Consider the following 22,345-nt stretch of genomic DNA (forward strand, 5'->3'; position numbering starts at 1 on the left):
AAAATCAGCTCATTAATGAGCCTCTTCTTCTTTTTCAGCTCATTAATATCTAGTAGAGAGCCTTTTAAGCTCATAAATTGAAGATTAATCCCCTCCTCCTTGTGGCTCTTAGGTTTCTTCCCTTGCCTTTATTTATGACTTTTTGGTTTCTTCTTATGTCTCTTTGATTTCCCCACTAGTACCTCTTGTCCTCCCTTTTGTCTTTTCATTTTCCTGTGCTGGGAAGCATTCCCGTGCCTTGGCTCTTGGATTTTTGTGACTAGCTGTTGGTTTCCTGTGCTGGGAAGGAAATCCCGTGCCTTTGCCCCCTTGGTTCCGTGAATGGCTGTTCGGTTTTGGGTTCCCTGCTTGGTTCCTGTGCTGAGCTGCTCGGTTTCTCCGTTCCCTGCTTGATTCCTGTGAATTTCCATTCTCTGTTTGCCGTGCCATTTGGGAACTAGTGTTTTGTGGCTGTTGGCCTTCCATTTGCTGCAGTTTTTAGGCTGTTTCTGGACAATTTTTGGACTGTTTTTGGGGACTGATTTGGTGGCTGTTTGGGGGGGAATTCCAAGAGTTTTTCCCTGTTTTATGTGCAGTTTTTCTACTGCAGTTTTTGTGGGATTTTGTGCTGTTTTAGTGGCTGTTTGTATTCCTTCTCATGCCTATATATTAGAGATGTTTTATGTTAAAAGGAGTAGTGATGATGTGAGTTATTTTTGGAGCCTAAACCTGCGGGTTTCTTCGTGGAAAAGCTTGCGAGCTTGTTCCATTCTCCTTCTCCTCTAGGAAAGCTTGCGAGCTTCTCCTCTTTCTTCTCGGGCTTCTAACCTCTTTTATCTCCCCGCAAGTTTCATTCCACCAGTATCATTCTTCTCAAGGCAAAGCAAGTTTAGGTGTTTAAGGTGTCTTTATTTTCTAGGTTTGTAAGTGTTGTTTGTAAGAGTCATGAAATGTAAGAGTTTTCTCTAAAATTATAAAAAGTGTCTTTGTTTCGTTGTTTGTATCTTTTGAGAATTTGGTGTATTTCTTTAGCATTTTATGTATTTCTTTTATATAGGAAGTCTTTGTTTTTGTGATAAAAAATTTGGGTCCCTTCCCAAATTTTTAATTGCATCATTTATTCTACGGTCACATCGAAGCTATGGTTAAGTTGCATATGCTTGTTTATGTGGCTATAATTTTTGTAGGCATCAATTTGAACCTTTGGTTCACGGTTCACTTACCACCCATGAACGGAGGTGCATGTTAGGGTAGTTGTAGCCTGTGTGCAAACCCATTCTAAAACTTTGGATAGGTTGCATTTTTAATGTAGTGGACATTGTTGTCTTCATCTTTTGTTCTACTTCTACTGTTTGTGCATTGCAAATACGAGTTGATTAAGGTTGGCCTGGATTTGTTTGGGTGGTGCACCTAGATGCACTGTCCTTGTTCTAAATGTACGAGGAGGGAACCCATATTTTTGGTGTCTGTTAAATGCAAGTATTCTCTGAGGATGTATTGTGAGTATTGAATGTGTACGTTTGCATGCTACTTTGCAAAAATACATGGTTATTTGGGAGGAGCTGGGCGGATTTTCTCTCTATGAATAGCAAGTACTATTTTCTCAGCACGACATGCAAAATACTTGTATTGGCGTTTCTAGTTTTGTATTCTTTTCTTGCTGAATGAGAATTTGGTCAGTCAGCTTTTTCTTACTTTTTTTTTATGTGCCCCATGCATTAGTCACTTGGTTCTTTTCTGCGAAACAGTCGAACAGGCCTTATACATGTGTCCATTCTATGTTTTTTGGTGTGGACTTTGCAGACTTGAAATACCTTGGAGACTGTCCTGCAAAACAGAGTGTGACCTATTGATTCTCTAACTTTTTACCATCCGACCTGAGTAACCTTCTCCTTTTTAATTGCAACCTTCCTAAGTATGATATTCTACATGCATGCTAGTATATTGTTATTTTGCTCGATGTTCTTTTTGATGTTAATAGTAGCCTTTCTCTGTTTCTCTCCATCGCAGACTTGATTTTGTGTCTGCCAGCCATTTATTATGCTTTACTGCTTGTGTTTTCACATGTTTATGTAATTTGATATTTGTAAGACCACATGCATAAAGAAAGCATCCCAGGATTTTCCCTGAATACCATGTGGTTACATTTTACTTTCTGCTAATGCACTGCCTCGTCTTTTGGCTTTTGAGAAGGTGCGATTTATCAGTTTATAATTTAGATTTTTTTTTAACCATAGTAAAAATTTGTTGTCTACGAGTGCTCTAAAATAAATAAAATTTTGGTGCTTGAATTCATTGGTGTTTCTTCCTTTTTTACTCTGGTTTTTTCTTACTGATTTTTAAATGATTGGCAAGTGATTTTATATTATGCAGGAGCATTTGCTGATTGTTTGTGAACTTCTTAAGGCAAACTTGTATGAATTTCATAAATTCAACAGAGAATCTGGTGGGGAGGTTTACTTTACCATGCCAAGGCTGCAGGTTTTAAAGCACATTGAGTTTTACAATAGTGCAAATCAAGTAATCTTTTGTTAAACCAAATGCTAATGTATGATTGTAATCTCTGGCTGCAGTCAATTACTATTCAGTGTTTGGAGGCACTTCAGTTTTTGCATGGTCTTGGCCTCATTCATTGTGATCTGAAGCCCGAGAACATTTTGGTAAAAAGCTATAGTAGGTGTGAGGTAAAAGTTATTGATCTTGGTAGCAGTTGCTTTGAAACAGATCATCTTTGTTCGTATGTACAATCACGCTCTTATCGTGCACCTGAGGTTATTTTGGGGCTACCTTATGACAAAAAGATTGATATATGGTCACTTGGATGCATCTTAGCCGAACTTTGCACCGGCAATGTAAGGATTCTACCTCCAATTTACTTCTCATTTGTTTTTCACATGAATTAGATATTGATTTTTTTGATATTGCAAAGTTAGTTTATATTCAGGAACTATCGTTTGCTTTTTGGAATCACTTAAACATTTTTTGAAATATTGGAATAATGTTGCTTTGCTGTATTTTTCTTAACTGTTATGTGCCCCTAATTATTAGGGTGCCCAATATTAGTTCCATGAAGAGTAAAGTACCTGTATGAGTATTCTGTGCAAACAAGTTTTTTTGGAGAATTATAATATTTTTTACCCTTTCGAAAAAGTTGGATAATCATTTTCTTATAACTACCACATGTTAATAGATCTAGTTATAAAAAAGTTGTTTCTAGCTGCAAAAATTTCTAAAAAGTACCAAAAAAGTTGTAGGCAAATAGAATTGTGGCAGTTGTTTAAAAAAGCAAACTTGTGAAAAACTTGTAGTGTGTCCCAACCCAGTCCCAACCCAAGGGAGGGGGGACTAATTGGCTTGTCTTTAAAATTTTTTAAAATGAAAATGAACTAACAATTGTGAAATCAGCTAACCAACAATTTAAAATTGATGTATTTTATCATTTTAAGAAAAATATTAGGATGCAATTCAATACAGTATGTGAGCAAATACCACTTATCAAGTTCAAGTTTAATTTCTAACATTCATCACATCACAAGATATCATGAGAGCATAGATAAACATCATCATGACAAATCACGTAAGTAGCACAAAATAATACCGTAGAATAAAAAGATGCAAACCATATTTATAGTGGTTCTACTTATCTGCCTACATCCACTCCTAAAGTTCTTCACTTGGGAATTACACTGCTCTCTCCTTTTGCTCTACACAAGATGGAGAAACCTCTCTCCTCCATGGGATAATGGAGAAAGCTCTAATAGGGGTGTGAAAATCAGGTTACGGGCTGAGTTCGGGTCAAACCCAACACTGACCCGCCACTGTTTGACACGGCCCGAACCCGACTTATTTTTTAAAATGGGTCGATTTTTCCAACCCGAGCCCGACCCGTCAGGTTTCCATGTTGACTCAACCCGACACGGAATTTGACTGCAAGAGTCTAGACGTGAGCAACTAAGCAGGTTAACCGAACCGCGTGCGGTCTTCCGTTGCTCAATGACGACTCGGGCAAAGCTGGAGGAGCTAGTGGGACGGCGGGGAGAGCCGGCGAGGCGGTTGGAGACTCGGAGGGACGACGGTCGATGGGGAGAGCCTAGCCTATAGGGTTTAGCCTAGGAATAAACATCGTCAGAGACTCAGAGGGAAGGCGGGGCCGCGGGATGGCGGGAGAGGCGGACGACGAGGCCCTTTAGGCCTGGTTGATTTGTGAGTCGCGAGTGCAGCGTGCAGGTTGGAATTGTTTCGGGTAGGTCCGGGTCAAGCTCTGGTTTTCGAGTAAACTCGAACCCGATCCTTTTTTTGAAACAGGGTGATTTTCTGAACCCGAACCAACTCGTTTGACAAATGGGTTGACCTCGGGTCAGATTTTCGTGTCGTGCCAAATATTGACACCCCTAAGCTCTACACCTCTTTTTCTCCTTAAAAAGCATGGTTACCCTAACCTGTTGGCTAGACTCCACTTTTCATGTAAAAAAATCAACAAGATCAATAAATAAAGCAAAGCTTAATAAGCTCTTAAATCAAATCTTAGACTCTAAAATATGAGTATTAAGGATATGATTTGGAGGAAGAAACTAATGGTGCAAACTCACACAAGAACTTATCTTTTAATGGTGGAAAATATCAGAAAAAAGAGTAGTGACTAGAAGAACTATTTTCTCCGCCAAATCTCTCAGCTTGTAGCAGCCTCTATTATCAAAAATCTCATTTTAAGTTTTTAGAAAAAAAAATATTTTTAAGGTAGTTTGATTCTAATCCCCAATTGAACACTTATTAAAAATTTTAGTTAGATCGTACAATCTACTCTAAGAATTGTAGAATACGATTAGTACATTTGGCCAATTTCCAAGAAAATCATTTCTTTTTATCGGATTATACGATATGGATTGTACAATATGATTCATTAATTTATGTGATTTCCTGGAAATATCATCTTTATTTGATCGGCATGTACGATAGATATCGTACAATACGATATTGCCTTATGATTTGATATTTTATTTGCTCTTGGATTTGCGGCTTCAAATTAGACAAATTGCTTACATAATCATATAATATGATGTATACTGATGCGGGCAAAAAGAAATGTCAAATAGGAGAACATTAGGACAAATGAAAAACAAACTCGATTCAATCTAGATTGCAAACATCCAAACAAACATCAAAACAAATGAAAAAGTAAAACAAACGAATCAAAATTATAAAATAAAAATACTATCCTCGGAACAACCGGCAAGCGGTTCCCTCACATGCAACGAGAAGTAGATAAAATATGATAAAGTGCTTAGGCTTGCAAACCAAAGGTCCACCACAGCAAAAAGTTCCAACATCCAACCAAACTCCTCCGGCAAATGTCTCCAAAATCAGCCAACAAACGTCTCCCAATAGCTCAAGAAGAAGGATACGGTGGAACTTGCGTAGAGAAGAAGAGATTAGATTTCAAGACGAAATAGAGAGGAGGAAGAGATGTTTGGAACAAGCTCTCAAGCTTTTCCAAGAGAAGAAACCCTTAGGTTTTTAGCAACTTATCTCAAGTTAATCAACAAACCCTTCATGACAAAAACACCTCAAATTTATAGAAGAAAAAGAGGTGTCAAACAACCAACTTCCACCTCCAACCGAACCAATCAGGTAAGGGGAAGAGGAAGACCAGTAGGCAACACAAAACAACTCCCAAAGACAGCACAGGAACCGGGTAGAGGAAGCCACGGGAAAGCAGCCAGGGAAGAAACCGAAAAGCCAACACAAAAATCGGGTAGGGGCAGCCACGGGAAGGCAGCCAGGGAGGAAACCGAAAAGGCAACACAGGGGACCGAAACCAGCACCCAGCAACCAATCACGGGAACAACACATGGGAAACACTGATGGGACACAAGAAGGGAAAAGGCAAGCTCCAACTCCATATGAGCTAAAAGAAGAATAACTTTCCAAATTTATGAGCTAAGTTGTGCAATCACTCCTCCAAATAATGAGCTAAATATAAGCTCAAGCATTACTGAGCTAGCACCAAGAAGATCCCAAGTTTTCAGCTCAAAACCAATGCAGCCAAAGCCCAACCCGGAGCAGCCAAGGCCCAAACCGGGAGGCTGCAAGCAACCCAAAGAACAAAAGGACCCAAAAAGCTAACAAACCCAAGTCTTGCCATGCCCAAGCACATGCTACCATGATCATTGGATGTTTTCCATCATTGGATAGCAAAAAAAAAAAACATAAAACACAACTAATATTCAAATTACATCAAAACAAAAAAATAAACCAAAATATGAATGCATCATATAATGCACATTACAATTAATTTAAATTTTGAATTCACTTAATTAAAAAAGGAGCACATGATGGTTCTACGATCTTAATTTACTTATCATATGATCTGATTTTTATCATATGAAATGATTAGTACTGTGTACTTTATAGTAATAAGTACGATTTGATTTTTCAGAATTATTAGAAATGTCATACACATCGTACAATACAACAAATCATTGTACAACATGACTTTTCATAGTTCAAGTTGTCTTGAATCTTGGTTATCCATTTTAAAGTAGTTTTTTTAAAGCATTCTAATTTTAATTTCGTTCTTTTGTGTGTTGCTTGGTTGTTTCTAATTAATCATATGCCTGACACACTGATGTAGGCAAAAAACATTTCAATTGGGTATTTATTGTTGGGATGAAATTAGCTTAATGGGCTTTGCCCAATTCCCTTTTCCTGTTTGGTGTTTGGGATGGCTGGCTGTTGGGCGCCTGGCGCTTGGTTCCTGAGCATGCCGTTGCTTTTTTTTCCTTGGTTTCTGTTGGGTTTCTTGGCTGTTCCGATTCTGGCTGGCTGTTGGGCTGTTTAACTATTCGGTTCTTGGGCTAGCCGTGCCCTTTTTCCTTGGTTTTTCCCTCTGTTTTGGTTGGCTGATTTGGGCGGCTGCTTGAGGCGATTTTTGGTTTCCTTTTCCTATTTAAGGGGCTGTTTTGTTGTTGTTTAGAGAGAGTCTTGGTGATGATTTTTGGAATGAAACCTTTGGGTTTTTTTTAGCTTGCGAGCTAGGTCTCCTTTCCCCTTCTCCTCTTATATTTCATCTTGGACTTCTACCTACTTTTTCTCTCCATGGTATCCACTCCACATGTATCATTTTTCTCAAGCTTTATAAGTTGTAGTGTGTCTTTGTTTTTAGTAATATTGTTGTTTTGTTTAGTATTTAAGTATAAGGAAGAAAAGTCTACTTTTAATTCACTATCGCAATGTCTTTGTTTATCAATTTAAAGAAAGGAAGTCTCTATTTTTTTTTTTTAATTTTACAAATATTTCATTTGCATCACATACAAGAAGGCATAACTCAATAATATAAAAAATACATGTCTTTGATTCTTCGACAATCTTCATTTGACTTGATGACTGCGAATTCTTCATATATATTTCCTATTTAAGCTTAGGTCGAGTGCACCTTCTTCAGTTTTTTAAATTTTCATCATATTTGTATGTCCTATCTAGTATTAGTCCTCAATCTCATCTATTGTATATCTGAGATATTTGTATAAATAGAAAGCCCCTGCACATAGAGAAGCAATAGCCCAAAATTAGCATAATTAATAATGTTTGTAATCATCAAAACCTCAATCATCTTATAAGTTTATGGGGCTTGAAAAAATGCTCTAAATGGATCCTTGCCAGTAGGGTTATAAATAAATTGAGTTGAGCTCTACCTTGTGAAAGCTCAATTATTTACTTTTTATGTTGAATTCAAGCCAAGTTTTAACTTTATCAGTCTTAAAATCATGTTCAAGCTTGTATTTTAGTAGTTTTCCTATCAAGTTGTAGTTGTAATCGAGCTAAAATCCCCTATAGCTAATTACATTTTTGATGTTACTGATTAAAACATAGTCTTGTTAAGAAACATATTTTGATTTTTAAATTTTAGTCAAAATTGACATTATTCATCAGGTTGTATTTATATTGTTTGATGGAGTTCAACTATTAATAAGAAAATATTTTAATCTATATATATCGAGCTATGTGTTTGCTATTTTAGCCGTACTTATACTTGTCTTAATAGTTATACAAAACATTCAAAGTATATAAGATATAAAAAAGTGTATGCAAGAATATTGAATAAATCGTCATATAGGCAATTGAGCCATTATTAAATGAACATTTTTTTGAGTTATTGATGAGCTACTTATTAAAAAATGTGTATGTGCACGAGTAGATTAATATTCATACTTGTTCATTAATTTGTTGGACTTTTAAAATTTGTTCAAGTATGTTCAATAATTTATATAAAGGAGCATAAATGGATCTTATACAATTCAACATCGAGCTATTTATTGAATACATTAACTTATAGCCCTAGGCACCATAAATATTTTGTTATCATGTTTTTGATCCTTCTTGGCATAGATTGACGCAACAAAATAGAGCAAGAACTAAAAAGTTAAATGAAGGATAAAGTTAAAAAAGAAATATTTAATGAACAAAAAATAATACTCGCAATGAAATCACCTCTTCTGAGAAATCCCAAGCTAGATAAACATTCAAAATCTCTAGAAAAATATTTATGTTTAGTTGATAATGCATTCATACCAAAAGTTTGTTGTACATAATTCAATAAGCTCTATTTATAGGCATAAAAGAAATAACAAATAGTTAACAAACATAATGATATAGACTAAATAAGTTCTTATAAATAATTATGATTGAGATTTGGTTAAGTTGTCCAAGAGGAAATAAAATTTTAGAATTTTTGTCTTCATTATTAGGTATAGACAAGACACCTTAATAAACCTGATAATGCCAAAATGTGTGTGAAAAAATGTTTAAATAATTTTGAATAATGGCCAACACCTTTTCATCTATAGAAACCCAATAATTCGTAAACAACTACTTTTCATCCACAATAATTCAATAATTTATGGACATCATGATGTAGGCAAAAATTTGGGAAGGGCCCCAAATTTTTGTGCCCCAAATTTTTGCGAGCAAAAACTAAACTTTTCTAGGTAATAGAAAATTACAAAGATTGTCCCAAAATAGATAAAACAAACTTATATAATATAAAAGACGCTTACAAACTTTTGACGACATAAACTCCTAAAGTTGCATTTCATCGAGAAGAAAGATACAGGTGGCGTCGAACTTGCGAAGAGAGGAAGGAGATTAGAAGCCGAGAAGAAGAAGACAACTCGCAAGTTATCCTAGAAGAAGGAAGAAGAGAAGTTGGACAAAGCTCGCAAACTTTTCCAAATAACAAACCCGCAGGTTTTGGATAGTAAAAATTACATTTTTTTCCACCTCTTTTTATCCCAAAACAACTCTATTTTATAGGCAAAAGAAGGTAGACAAACAACCATAACACCTCCAACCAAATCCAATCAAATTTGGGGAAATGAAAGGCCAAAAGTCACCAAATGAAAGGCCAAAAGACAGCAAAACAACAGTTGGAATTATGTACAGAAAAACAGGGAAATAACCCACGGAAAACCCCACCAGCAGCCACGAGAAACCAGCCAGCAAGGAACCCGAAGAGCCAGCACAGGAGATAAGGCAGCAGCTCTTTGAAGTAACATTATTGCTTTGAATGAATTTATTGCTCACTATTAAAAAATGCAGTCATTTACGTATTTTATGCGTATGATCTGTGTCCTTAACGCGTCTAGTTTGCGTAAATAGTGCGTACTATACCCATACCCATGTAAACATTCCTAATCGAATAAAATGAAGGTTCAATGTACACTAACACCAACTCTCCCTTTATTGTTGTATTTAAATATTTCACACATTAAATTCGAATTAATTTGATTTTTACTTAGCATTAGGCAACCACTTTTACAATTAACTCAAGAAAGGAAAAATTATAGACATGACTCAACCTAAATCTACCCAATCTTGAGCTGGCTTGAATTCGATCTTGTGGACCTGAAAAGATAGTAGGCAAGGAAGTCGTAGAAAATCGTGAAAGTTTATTATCATCAAAAGTAATCCATAAACTCATATTTGCAACAAGAACTCCAACAGGATTTTCACTGGAACAACAACAGCTAGGGGAAAATCGAGAGGGGAAGTCACGTGAACAACAACAATCAATAGAAAATTGAGAAGACAAAGGGGAAGGGAAGAGACACAAGTCCACTCCACAATAACGAGCTAAATATAGAAGAATACCTTTTTGATTTTATGAGCTAGGAAGTGTATTTACTCCTCCAATTAATGAGCTAAACTTCAGCTCAAGCATTAATGATCTAAAACCAAGTAGAACCAAATTTTTAAGCTCAACACCAAGCAGCCAAAGTCCAGCCCGTGAACAGCCAAGGCCCAAATCGAGAACAGCAAGCAGCCCAAGGACAAGAAGGACCCAAGTTGATTAGACCCCCCTTGCCTACATCAATTCTCCCCCACTTAAAAAAGCTCATCTCCTGATGAGGAAGCTTTCAATTTTTTCTGAGGAGAAGAAGTAGGCGCTTCAAGCTCTTGAATTTTATCCGCATGCTTTTTCAATACCTCATCTCGCTCTCGTTTGAATTATTCTTGTAAAAGTTATTTATTTTTCATGTACCGCTCCATACATAAATGCATCTTCACTTGGAGCTTGTATAGCTCATTCGATAAAGGATCTGTCGAACTTCCTTTCATTGGAACCCATCTATCCATTGGAATTTGGACTTCGTGATCTTCTGGCTGATTTTCTTCCACCACTGGCTCAATATTTTTGGCTTTTCCCATTTTTCTAAACACATAAAAAAAGACACGAAAAGAGAGACCTAGGAAGACACAAACCTAGGCTCTGATACCAATTTGATGTAAGATAAAATTTGGGAAAAGTCCCCAAATTTTTGCGAGCAAGAGAAAACCTTCCTATATAAAATAAGATACTCCAAATTCTCAAAACTAAGCAAAATACGACTAAAACATAGAAAATAACTTCACTTTATAAGATATGAGGACTTTCAAACTTAGACATTTACAAACTTTTGACATAAAACAAAACTAAAGTTGCATTCCTTGAGACGAAAGATACAGGTGGGGTGGTCACTTGCGGATAGAAGAAAGAAATTAGAAGCCGAGACGAAGGAGGAGGACAAGCTCACAAGCTTTCCCAGAAGAAGGAGAAGGGTTGGAAGAATCTTGCAAGCTTTTCCAAAGAAAGAAAAAACCCTCAAGTTTTTTTACTCCAAAAATAACATCATAACAACCTCTTCAAGACTCAAATCAACCTCTATATATAGGAAGAAAGGGGAAAACCAAACAGCCACCCACCTCTATTCAAACCAATGGAAAAGAGGGAAATATAAGACCAAGAGACATTCCAAACATCAGCTGAAAAGACATCCCAAATATCAGCCAAATTCATTCCAATCCAGCATACAAGGGGCGGAACCAGCATAAACCGAGGAGGCTAGGAAAAGGGTGTGTGTGTGTGTGTGTGGGGGGAAATAACCCACAGAAAACCCCACCAGCAGCCACGGGAAACCAGCCAGCAAGGAACCCGAAGAGCCAGCACAGGAGATAAGGCAGCAGCTCACGGGAAAGACAGCCAGGAGGGGAAAACTGAGAGGAAGAACCAGGGGAACAACAACAGCCAACATATACCGAAAAGGCAAAGGGAAAGGAAGAGACACAAGTCCACTCTATAATAATGAGAATACCTTTTTGATTTTATGAGCTATGAAGTGAATTTACTCAATTTATTGAGCTAAATAAGTAGAAAAGGCTCATTAATGAGCTGATTTTAGAAGCTCACCAAAATTTAAAATCCAACTTGTTTTGACCCCCCCTTGCCTACATCACATCCATGGTTTAAAATTGCGTAAATAAGCCTCGAGGCGGTTTTCGTCCGTGAGGCGAGGCGTAAGCCTCGAGGTGGTCTTAGGCGTAAGCCTTACGGACACAGAATTGCGTAAATGAGAAATTAAGGGTTTTAGCAGGTAAATAATAGCAATATTCTATCTTACAATAAAAACATCTAAATGATATATGAAAATAAAGGAAAGTAAGGAAATAAATGCAATAAAATCATGTCTCAAAGTACAAAATCACAAAATATTAGTTTAACAAAACTTCCAAAGTACAAAGAACATATAAAATGCAATCATATCCCATTACTAAATGGGTCTTTAAGGGAATCTTCTTCTCCAATTGTATCTATGAATGCTATATCATCATCTTCAGTATGACTCACTTTTCTCTTCCCTGTTCAATAAGAGAAAAGATCATTATCATTATCATTATCACTGATAATTGCTCACTTGATATAGGTGTGTCCTCTTCTCCATCAACATCTGACCAGCTGCTTTATATGCACTGGCATTATCAGTCACTACCTGAACAACCAATTACTCCCCAATCTCCTCAATAACCCCATCTAGTAAATTGAAAATGAATGCAGCATTTTTCACCTCATCTGAAGCTTCAACTGATCGTAAAAACACCGTGCCGTAGGGATTGTTGACAAGGATGTTAATCAAGCTCCCGCTCTTCATGTCAGACCATCCATCTGATATAATGTTAACACCAGTCTCAATCCATGTCCGTTTAATCTCATCAATGCTCCGCTCTGTGTTCTGCAGCTCCTCCTTCAAAATTCATGTTCGCAACTCGTACATGGATGGTGCCTTCAACCCTCTCCTATACAATCCTACAGACCGCAGCATATTGAAGTAGGCAGGCGATGTCGCAACATTAAATGATATGGCATTCTAAAAAAAAACCTCCCAATGTCCATGCAAAACTGTCGCCGACTCTCTCTGGTACCAGTCGCAGGCATCATCTCTGCTTGTCCTCTATCCTCTCCTGGATTAGTCATATACTGATCCATAGGACCACGTGCACCTCTATTATGTATAGTGGAGGAAGACCCCTTTCCACTCTCGCTCCCGAATAAGCACCATGTTCGACCCTTTCATCAAATTGCTCATGTTATAAGTGTTTTTGCCGTGGTAGTTTTCTTCATGTAAGCAATTATTTCATCATTCACATTGTCCGGCACTTTTGCACACGGTGCTACGTTCTTATGAGAGCATGATAAGTGTTCCTTCATGCGGGTTACTCCGCCCTTCACCACTTTCTTACAAAAATTGTATTTTAAATAGACATACGTCTTCTCGCCCCCTCCTACGTCAACTTGCACACTATATTTCCAAGAAGGGTCACGCCGCAATGACGTATTCGCCTTTTCTTTGCCTCTAACCATGTCTCCTAAATCAAAAATCCAAAAACACACAAAAACAATAAAAAAACATAAACCTTAGATTTTCTTACACTTGAAAAATCTAACCCTAAACTAAAAAAAAAAAACCTAAAATCGAATGTGGAGTACTCCTAGAGGGCGGCCGGACCCCTCAACTTCGCCTAAGAGAGGCGGCGCCGGCGGGAGAAGCGGCGGGAAGGGAAGCCCACGGGTGAGGGAGCCCTCTGTTTCGCGAACACAACGTGCGGGAGCCCTCTGTTTCGCAAACACAGCGTGCGGGAAGGGAGCCGTGCGGGTTTAAGGAAGAAAAACTCTTCATTTTAAGTGGGTGGGCCCGTTGCTATGAGGATTATGCCTCTGCCAGAATTGCGCAATTGCGCCTCTGAGGCGCGCCTCAGTCCAAGTGAGGCGTATGCCTCTTCTAGGAGAGGAATTGCGTAAGCCTTGAGGCGGTTTTGGATCAAATTGCGCAGAGGCGCGCCTCTTATTGCACAATTTTAAACAGAGATCACATCATCATTCTATTCATGCTATGTTGTTAATTGTTGATTTCAGAACTAAAGATTGATTTCTAGATTTATTATTTTTTTATAGTTATTTCTCTATTTATTTATTTACTTTTTATTTCATTTTTCACACAAAACACGGGAATAGAATCCCATCATAGAATCCTCGTTTTCTACTCTCTTGTCTCTTCTTTCATTCTAATTTTCAATATGATTTTAGAGAACTTAAGGTGGTAATAAATATACATGCTCTCCTTTATGCGGATGAGTACTTCACTAACAAATTTTATGAAGCTGAAAAATCCAATGCTAGAATGGAAAAGCTAGATTCGAATCATGAAAAATCTAATGAAATGCTGGAATATAAAATTCCGAAAAAAATCAATAACAAATGCAAATCACAACAACTCTCTTCTTTCTTGTTTAGTTATCTAGACTGCATGTTGGAGACAAACTACTATTCTCCCAATAAAACTCATTATAGAACATCAATGTAATAAGTTTTGCTGTTCAGAAAGGTAAATTCTTAGACCCCCCTTGTTACAAATAAGAAGAGAATCACTACCTAGTCAGAAGCTTCAAATCATATGATGAGAAACAGAAATTGATTCTATAATTATAGTTTACGCCATGAAAATTAATATTCAAATTGTAGATGACCCACTATTAAAAGTGATGAGAATATGTTTTTGTTATTTTTTCAAAAGATCTGACACTTGATTTTATATGTTTAGTGCCTAACCTAGATTCAAGCTTAGTATCAATTAAAAAACTTAATCGAGATAAAAATTGTGTTGCTAATATCTCATAGAAATTTTCATTTTTAGACTTAGACTTGAGGTGGATAATTGGTAGTGTAGTTCTCTTAAAGAATGATTTCTTAAGTAATATATGGGCTCAAATAACGAGTTGTGTATCAACCAAATTCTCAACTTCAAATTTCAAATGCACTTCAAATAATGATAATGATGTTGCTTTGGCGATATCGCCTAGGTCACCCAAACTTTATTTATTTAAAAAATTTAATTATCTCTCTATTCACAAATAAAAATTTAGAGGACTTGTACCCACAAATCTTTCCAACCTTTTGATCTAGTCTGCGATGATGTGTGGGAATCAGTTGGAGTAATACAAATATCTTGAATTAGATGGTTTATTTCCTTCATCCTTGTTTTTTTTTAATGAATGAAAAAAATGGAAGTGGAATAAATTTTTAAGCATTTCAGCATTATGATCCACACTAAATTTGGGTTAAAACTTCAAGTCCTAAAAATCAACAATGTTAAAGAATTCTTCTAGTTCGTCTTTAAAAAACTATTTTTTACATCAAGGGGTTATCAACCAAAGCTCATGTGTTGTCACCTCCAACTAAATGGGATTGCTGAAAGAAAAAAAATAGACATCTCTTAGAGGTGGCTAGCTCTCTGGTTTTATGCACAAATGTTCCTTAGTATTTTTTTTTTTGAAGGAAACTATCCTAATAGCTATATATCTTATTAATAGAATGCCTACAAGAATAATTAAATTTCAAACCCCTAGGTAAATTTTTCTTTATTCATTTCCTATGAACAAAATAATTTCTTTTTTCATTTAAAATTTTTTAAACATCCATGTACATTCATTCTTAGCATCTAAGCATATTATACCTTAAATATATCATGAGAATATGTTAGGAAACACTTGAAGATTTCAAGTGAAACCTAACAATCATGACAAAAACAGCGAGAACGATAAATCAATCCAAAGGAAAAATCGGAAAAAACAGTAGTTTTTATTGGAATAATCAAACTAACTGAAGGAAAATAACAAGATACAATTGATCCTCTATTTAAGCAGAGGATCTATCTCTCTAGATGCCGCCAGAGTCCAAAAAAACCTAAAAGATCTCAAATTCAACCAAATTCAAGATGTCATAACCCTAGGAAAACAAACTATTTAATGCATACAATCCAAAAGGAAATATCTAAACAGTCCCTACATTCAAATTTCCCTCCTAACTCTCTAAAAAATCTTTCATAAACAGCTCCGTTTGGAGAGGGCGGTTCGATCGGCGCGTACATGAAAGGCGGACTCTTCCGCCTGAGCTGGTTTCGTGTGGACCGACTGGACTGGTCCAATAGACCGGTCTATCATAATCTTTATTGTATATTTCTCAAATGAAAAACGTAGAAATGCTATTATGTAGTCATAAAAAACATTTATGATTCTGTAGTCGTAATCTTCTTTGAACACCAACCTTATTACTCCATACTTGAAATTCAGGGGAGGACATTCAATAACAAGAATTTGAAGTTTGGAATTTATTCGATCATCCATCATCATCTCTCATCAAACTCATAGATATTGAATATCTTTCACTCCTCAACCTATTAAAGCCTTACTAGAATTACAGACTTGTCACCTTGTTAATGAACTCGGGCTATTAAAAAAGAGTTTCAGCATTTTGGAGGGTAAAAAAAACAAGGGGAGGATCAATCAACATTTCTCAACCACACAATCAACATTTCCCAAACTTATTTCAACGACCAATGAAGTATATAAATGGTGTGAATAAATTCATAGATTGTGATATTGATCTCCACAGACATATTGCCTTAAGTCAAGGGGTTAGATCGTGAACAATTTATAATTTCACGATTTATAAAGAGTACTAACCTAGATTTCATGTTTGTCACTTCTCATGATAAAATATAAAAATACCGATTCCAAATAATATGAACGATGCTTTCTAGTTTCTAAACCCCAAAGTAGTAGAAAGTTATGATAAAATAAATCTAGGCCTCATACAAGATTGGTACATGGAAATTTTCAGAACTCTCGCTAGTAAAACTACCTTGGATCTTTATATTCAAATATAAAACATATGAGAGCATTGATAAATTTAAAATTCAAGTTGTTGCAAAAGGATGTACTCAATCACATGGTATTGGCTACCAATAAACTCTCACCAGTTTCCAATCCCAATATAATTCAAGTTTTTCTCTCTCTTGTGGTAAATTTGGATTGAATTCTATATCAAGAATGATTTTCTTAATGGTGTCTTTGTTGAAAAAATATACATGGAGATCCCATTTAGAGTGAAAAATTAGAGAACATCAATAACACATGATGACATAGAAAAAATTTATATGGCCTTAAGTAATTTTTTTGTCTTTGGTTTGAGAAATTGTTTAAATATACTGAAAAGTGTAGGTATACTTAGTGTCAAACTTATCACACTCTTTTTATCAAATACTCACATAAAAAATAAAAAGAAATTCTTGTTGTATATGTACGGATGCTATTTCTACATGTTACTTTGAGTAATAGCTAATCGGATTAGAAGTTTTTCTATCAAGAGAATTTGAGATCAATGGCTTGGGAATTGTAAGGCAATTTCTTGGTATGAAAGTGTCATAATCAAAATAGGATTTTGTTTTTTCCCAAAGAAATTATATTCTTGTTCTAGTTCAAAAAATATTAATGTTTGGATATAAGCCCTCAAAAAATCCAATGAACCCAACCAGAAAAAAAAGGGATAACCACTACAAGATGCTTATTGATAAGGTCAAGATCTACGGCCTTATTAACATCTCTCTTTCTCATTTGTCTTGGCATTGAGTTTCATGTTAGTATTGTAAGCCAATGCATAAACAAACCTACTCAAAACCATATGGAAGTTAGTGTCAACATCCTGATGCATCCCAAAATGACACCAAGAAAAGGCTTTATATAAAAAGTCTTCTAAAAAGGGAATTTAAATTTTCATAGATGATGATTGGGTTGGAGATGCATTAGACTAGTGATCCACCTTTGGTTATTGTATTTATGTATGTGAAAATTTTGTTTCATGGAGAAGTAAGAAATAATATGCAGTCCCAAAAAGTATTGTTTAAATTGAAGATAGGGCGATGACACTTGATATTTGCAAATGAGTGTGCTTAAAAATATTTTTAGAACTAAATTATCATGGGGAAAATTCTTGAAAAGTGTATTGAGACAACTATGCTGCCATAAATATTGCGTAAAATTCTATCCGTCATGGAAATAAACAAATTGAGGTATATAAACATTTAATCTCATAAAAAAATCCACTAGCCAACTAAATTATGTTTTAACAATCTTTCAAACCGCAAATATTCTCACCATAGTTTTATCTAGAATCTGTTTTGGTAAAATAAGTAACAAGTTAAATGTGATCAACATTTAACACAGCTTGAGAGAATAATCCTAAATTCACATCCAAAACCTTTCCATCTACAACAATGCAATAATCTATGGTCAACAACTTCTCATCATGCATTCCAATAATTAGCGGACATCAACTTTCCACCACAACAATCAAGCAATTAGTGGGTGATCGCATTCCATGTTTGCCGTGTAGTTAGTTTTTGATTCTAGACTGAAGGATTGGTTTCCAAATTTTGTTTCTTTCCTTATTAGTTTTATATTTTTTTACTTATTTGTGTACATCTTCTCATCTTATTTTTAACATAGAATAAGGGAATAGAATTTTGTCATGCATTTTTATTTTCTATTTCATCCCTTCTCTTTCTAATAATAATAATAATAATAATAATAATAATAATAAAATGCTCCTCATGTTTCTTGGATCCTCGTAGCTTTTTAACAAGATCAATCACGAAGAATTTCAAATATGATATGTTGTAGGATGTTCGCTGAAGTTATAGTGATGACAATAAAGCCTTTCATAAGCTTATGCTACAAAGTGGCCATTTTATTAACAATTTTGACATCATAAATTTACTATATATATATATATATATATGCATTTCAAGCTCATCTTGAGCTGGCTTTATTCGATCAATCTCTACTAATTTTAAACTTGATTTGGGCGTGAATTGTCTCATTTATTTAGACCCAATAAAAAATTATATCCGATAATTAAGAGATCTTTGATTTTGAGTTAGATTCATGACCCTATTAAAAATGATGATGATGTCAAAGTGCATCATTAAAATATTATCTATAAAAAATCTAAGAACTTGATTTTTTAAAAAATAAAAGTATGAGGTGCATTTGAAAGTCTTAATGACAGTACTCATCCTTTAGACGAGCCATTATTAGCATCTTATAAGTCATTTCTGACTCATATTTAGGACTAATTCATATTTGGTGGTAACTTCCAAGTTCAAATGATTAATTGTTGAGAAAAATAAGGTTCTTGAAATCAGATACAACATATCATCAAAATGTTGAATCAAAACTTATATGCAATAGTAACTTGATAAACTCGACTATAAACACCAATTCTGTAAGGCTCATCTTTTTAAAAAATCAAAATATCATTTACGATTCAAAGTCTGTAGAGATTGATTAACTAATGAATAAAATCTTTTGACGAGAGTTTATCCATTTGGCCTTTAACTCAACATATTAATCTAAGTTTGCCTTATAGTGATGAGGATATTTTAACAATGATTATGAAATTTTAAACTCACATATCATGGATAACTCATTGATTTTTTTTTGTTTCAAATATTTAAATCATTTCAAAAATTTAACAATTGTAAAGGGTATGAGTTGCTCAACGTAGTAAGCTTAGGCATGTTTAGTCACTAGCAAGATTGTAACGCTAGCTTTATGGCCCTTTTTAAACAAATTTCTTTGGAGTTAGTATTTATAGAAGATATTCAATTGAATTTTTAGACTCGGGTTTTATTTTTTGAATGAGTTTTGGATTAGTCTCCCTTGGCTAGGAATGAATATGTTTGATGGCAGCTCCCTTATTCTTGAAGACATATCTCGTCCATACTAGATTACATATGTTAATGTAACCAAGTTCTACCTAGAAGAATATGGGCCGCATCCATTAGTGACATATCACCTCAAATTCTATCATTATAGTTACTTAACTTGGCAGTTATAAGGCATCTTTTAATAACTTGCAAAAAGTCTTGCTCGCCCAACTTACACTAAATAGTTTAAGGCATGGTAATATGAGGCACCCCTGAAGGACCGACTCATTGTTTTTATATGTGTTTCGTCATTAGGAACACGCCTATGTTGTGATATGTGAGGCGTACCTCGCCTTAGTTTTTTGTGAATCATGCACATGTTAGATCTATGTTTTTTATTTTAAAAATAGTTATATGTAAAATATAATCATCTTTCTATTAAACTAATTTATCCCCACGCCTCACGTACACACACACTTATTTTCTCAATCTCATGGTATACTCGAGTGCCTCTCCTCAAGCGCTCCCTTCTTCACATGTTCTCGTGGATGTTGCCAATTGTCTCCTTCCTAGCCACTATTCTTGCCTCCACGTAAGATTTCTTCCAGCACGAGGAACCCCTCTTCCTCCACCACATCTCTTCTCCTTTCGATAACAATCCCTAAATCCTAAATTTTTTACTCTTGATTTAGAGTTTCTTGTTATTTGAACTTTGGCTTTTTTCAAGTTTTTTGAGTTGAAATTTTCATTCCAGGGTTTTCTAAAAAACGGTTAAAAGCAATGAGAAAAACACAACGAGACAGAAAAGGCCCGACATGAAATTCTGTTCAAGTTGAAATTGGAGAGAGTGACAAGATGCATGTCTATATGATGTGCAATTACCTAAATAAGGTGTAACAAGAATGAAAGAGCATTTTTTGGCCCTCATAAGAATATTGCATGCTGTGTCAAGATGCCTAGTGATGTGAAAGAGGGGATCCATGCATGTGTAAGGCAACAATGCGGAAGCATTTAGTGCAACAATAGTTTGATGATAGTAGATATCAAATTATATTATGGTAATAGGCCTAGTGACAAAGATTCTGTGTTCTCATATTGTTTTCCACAAATATCAAATGAAGGTGTAAGAAGACCTATGGAGATGAGCAGGTTTGTGGTGCAAGGTAGCCCAACATGTGCTCTTGAAAAATGCCAGAGAGGCTTGCAGACGTGTGTTCATGGATATTGAAAGATTCTTTTATGAAAATGCCATTTGATTTAATGTGATAACCTTTCCTTATTTTATCATGATCCTTTTATTGGTTCTTATTGTTGAGGCCTGAAAACACCATCTATGTATGAGCTGAGAATTGGGATATTAGATGAGGAATTGAATATTGCAAAAAGTCATTGAGGCGATTAATGTAACTTGGAAATAAACTAGAGTGGCTATCATGTTTGATGGTTGGTGAGAAAATTGTTATGATTGGCTCTTACGGTCTTCGACAACTAGATTTGCTACAACATACTCAGCTCTACAAAGCATATTAGAAGCAAGACAACCTTTAGAGGGAATGTTCACCTTCATACAATGGCTATGTTCACCTCCACACAATGGCTAAACTATGCTTGGGAAAGAAATATGAGGGGGAAGAAGTTAGAAGATTCTTTTGAATAAAAAGTTTAGGTTAAGTGCTAGTTATATAATAATAACAACAAAGTCATTGGTTAATGTTTTAAGATTGTTTAATGCAAATAAAAAGTCATCTATGGTTTTCATTTATAATATGATGGATGATGCTAATGAGTTGATCGCACAAAATTTATGAGGAGAGGAGCTCAACTGCATGGAGATTTGGGAAATCAATTGCAGTTTATATCTTGATAGTGTCATAAATCATGCTTTGTATTGCATAATCAAATTTTCTCCTTACCAATTTTATAAATTATCTTGCATATGTCCTCTCGTAGAAAGAGAATCAACCTATAAAATTTCAGCAAAGTTGATGGGGACATCTGAGCATGAATCAAGGTGTGGACGCCGATCTACGGCCACGATCGAGTCGTTGTATTTTTGTTTTAGTCATTTTCATGTATTTGCCGTTTATTATGTTATTTGTCTTTTATTATTTATGTTTTAATTATTTTCCCGTTTTACCCCTTTACTTAAAGGAGGTCGTATGTAAGCCCTAAGGGCATTGTCGTCTTCTTATTTTGAGTCCTTTTGTAAGAGGCTATTTATAGCCCTCGTGTTGCTCTTCATGAGTTAATGGATGATTATTATGAGAAATTTCTTGTCCTTGTGTGTTGAGAGTGTTTGAGAGTTCTTGGAGAGAACTTTGGAGAAATCCCTAGGAGAGGGAGAACGGATCACCCACCAACCTTGGAGACGGCCGGGTTCGTGGTCTTTCTTTATCTTTTGTCTTGATTTTCCTCCCTTCCCCTTGCTACCACCACCGGCCACTCTTCTTACCCTCACCCGAACCCACTTTCCCTTTCTCTCAACCCCTACCCGAGCCCTTGCCGCCGGCCATATCACCTAGCCGCCGGCCTCTCTTGGCCACCCCTCTCTCCCCTTCTCTCCTTTATTTCCTATTTTGGTTTGAGCATAATTGGGGCTCATTTTTGAATTCAAATCCAAGTGATTTGAAATTCAAAATATTTCCTAAAACACGAAATCAATTTTAGGAAAGTATTTAAAACTCATTCAAATCAATTTACAATTGATTGGAATTTTAATTGGCTTTCCTAATTTATGAATCCCAAGTTGGCATGCAATAATTAATTGTTTAAACCCCTTTCTTCCCATTAATTGCCACCGGCCCCGCCCAGGAATTACTTTAGGAAATATTTCCTAACAGCCAAAGTATTTTTTTTTTTGAAATATTCTCAAAAGCTGAGCTCTTTCCTTACCCGAGATTCTCAAGGCCCACCTCCATTAATTCCTTCCAAAATCCTGTTTCTCCTTTTGGAAGTCAATCCCTGTTTTCCCTCTTGCTCCACCGCCATCTTCCTCTTCAAATAAAAAGTACAAG

General features: G+C 35.6%; 1 protein-coding gene across 2 annotated transcripts in view; it reads left to right on the forward strand.

Moving 5' to 3' along the window:
- The window catches only part of LOC110111574, a 44,993-nt gene that overhangs the window by 9,134 nt on the left and 13,514 nt on the right, over window positions 1-22,345 (forward strand). For both annotated transcript variants that reach the window (XM_020843497.2, XM_020843499.2), the window contains 2 exons: window positions 2,353-2,460; window positions 2,553-2,831. In XM_020843497.2, the coding sequence (XP_020699156.1) occupies window positions 2,353-2,460; window positions 2,553-2,831 (387 nt within the window). The remainder of the gene's footprint in view (window positions 1-2,352; window positions 2,461-2,552; window positions 2,832-22,345) is intronic.

This window comes from Dendrobium catenatum, unplaced genomic scaffold (genome assembly GCF_001605985.2).
Source record: "Dendrobium catenatum unplaced genomic scaffold, ASM160598v2 fragScaff_scaffold_167, whole genome shotgun sequence".
In the NCBI taxonomy this organism is placed as follows: domain Eukaryota; kingdom Viridiplantae; phylum Streptophyta; class Magnoliopsida; order Asparagales; family Orchidaceae; genus Dendrobium; species Dendrobium catenatum.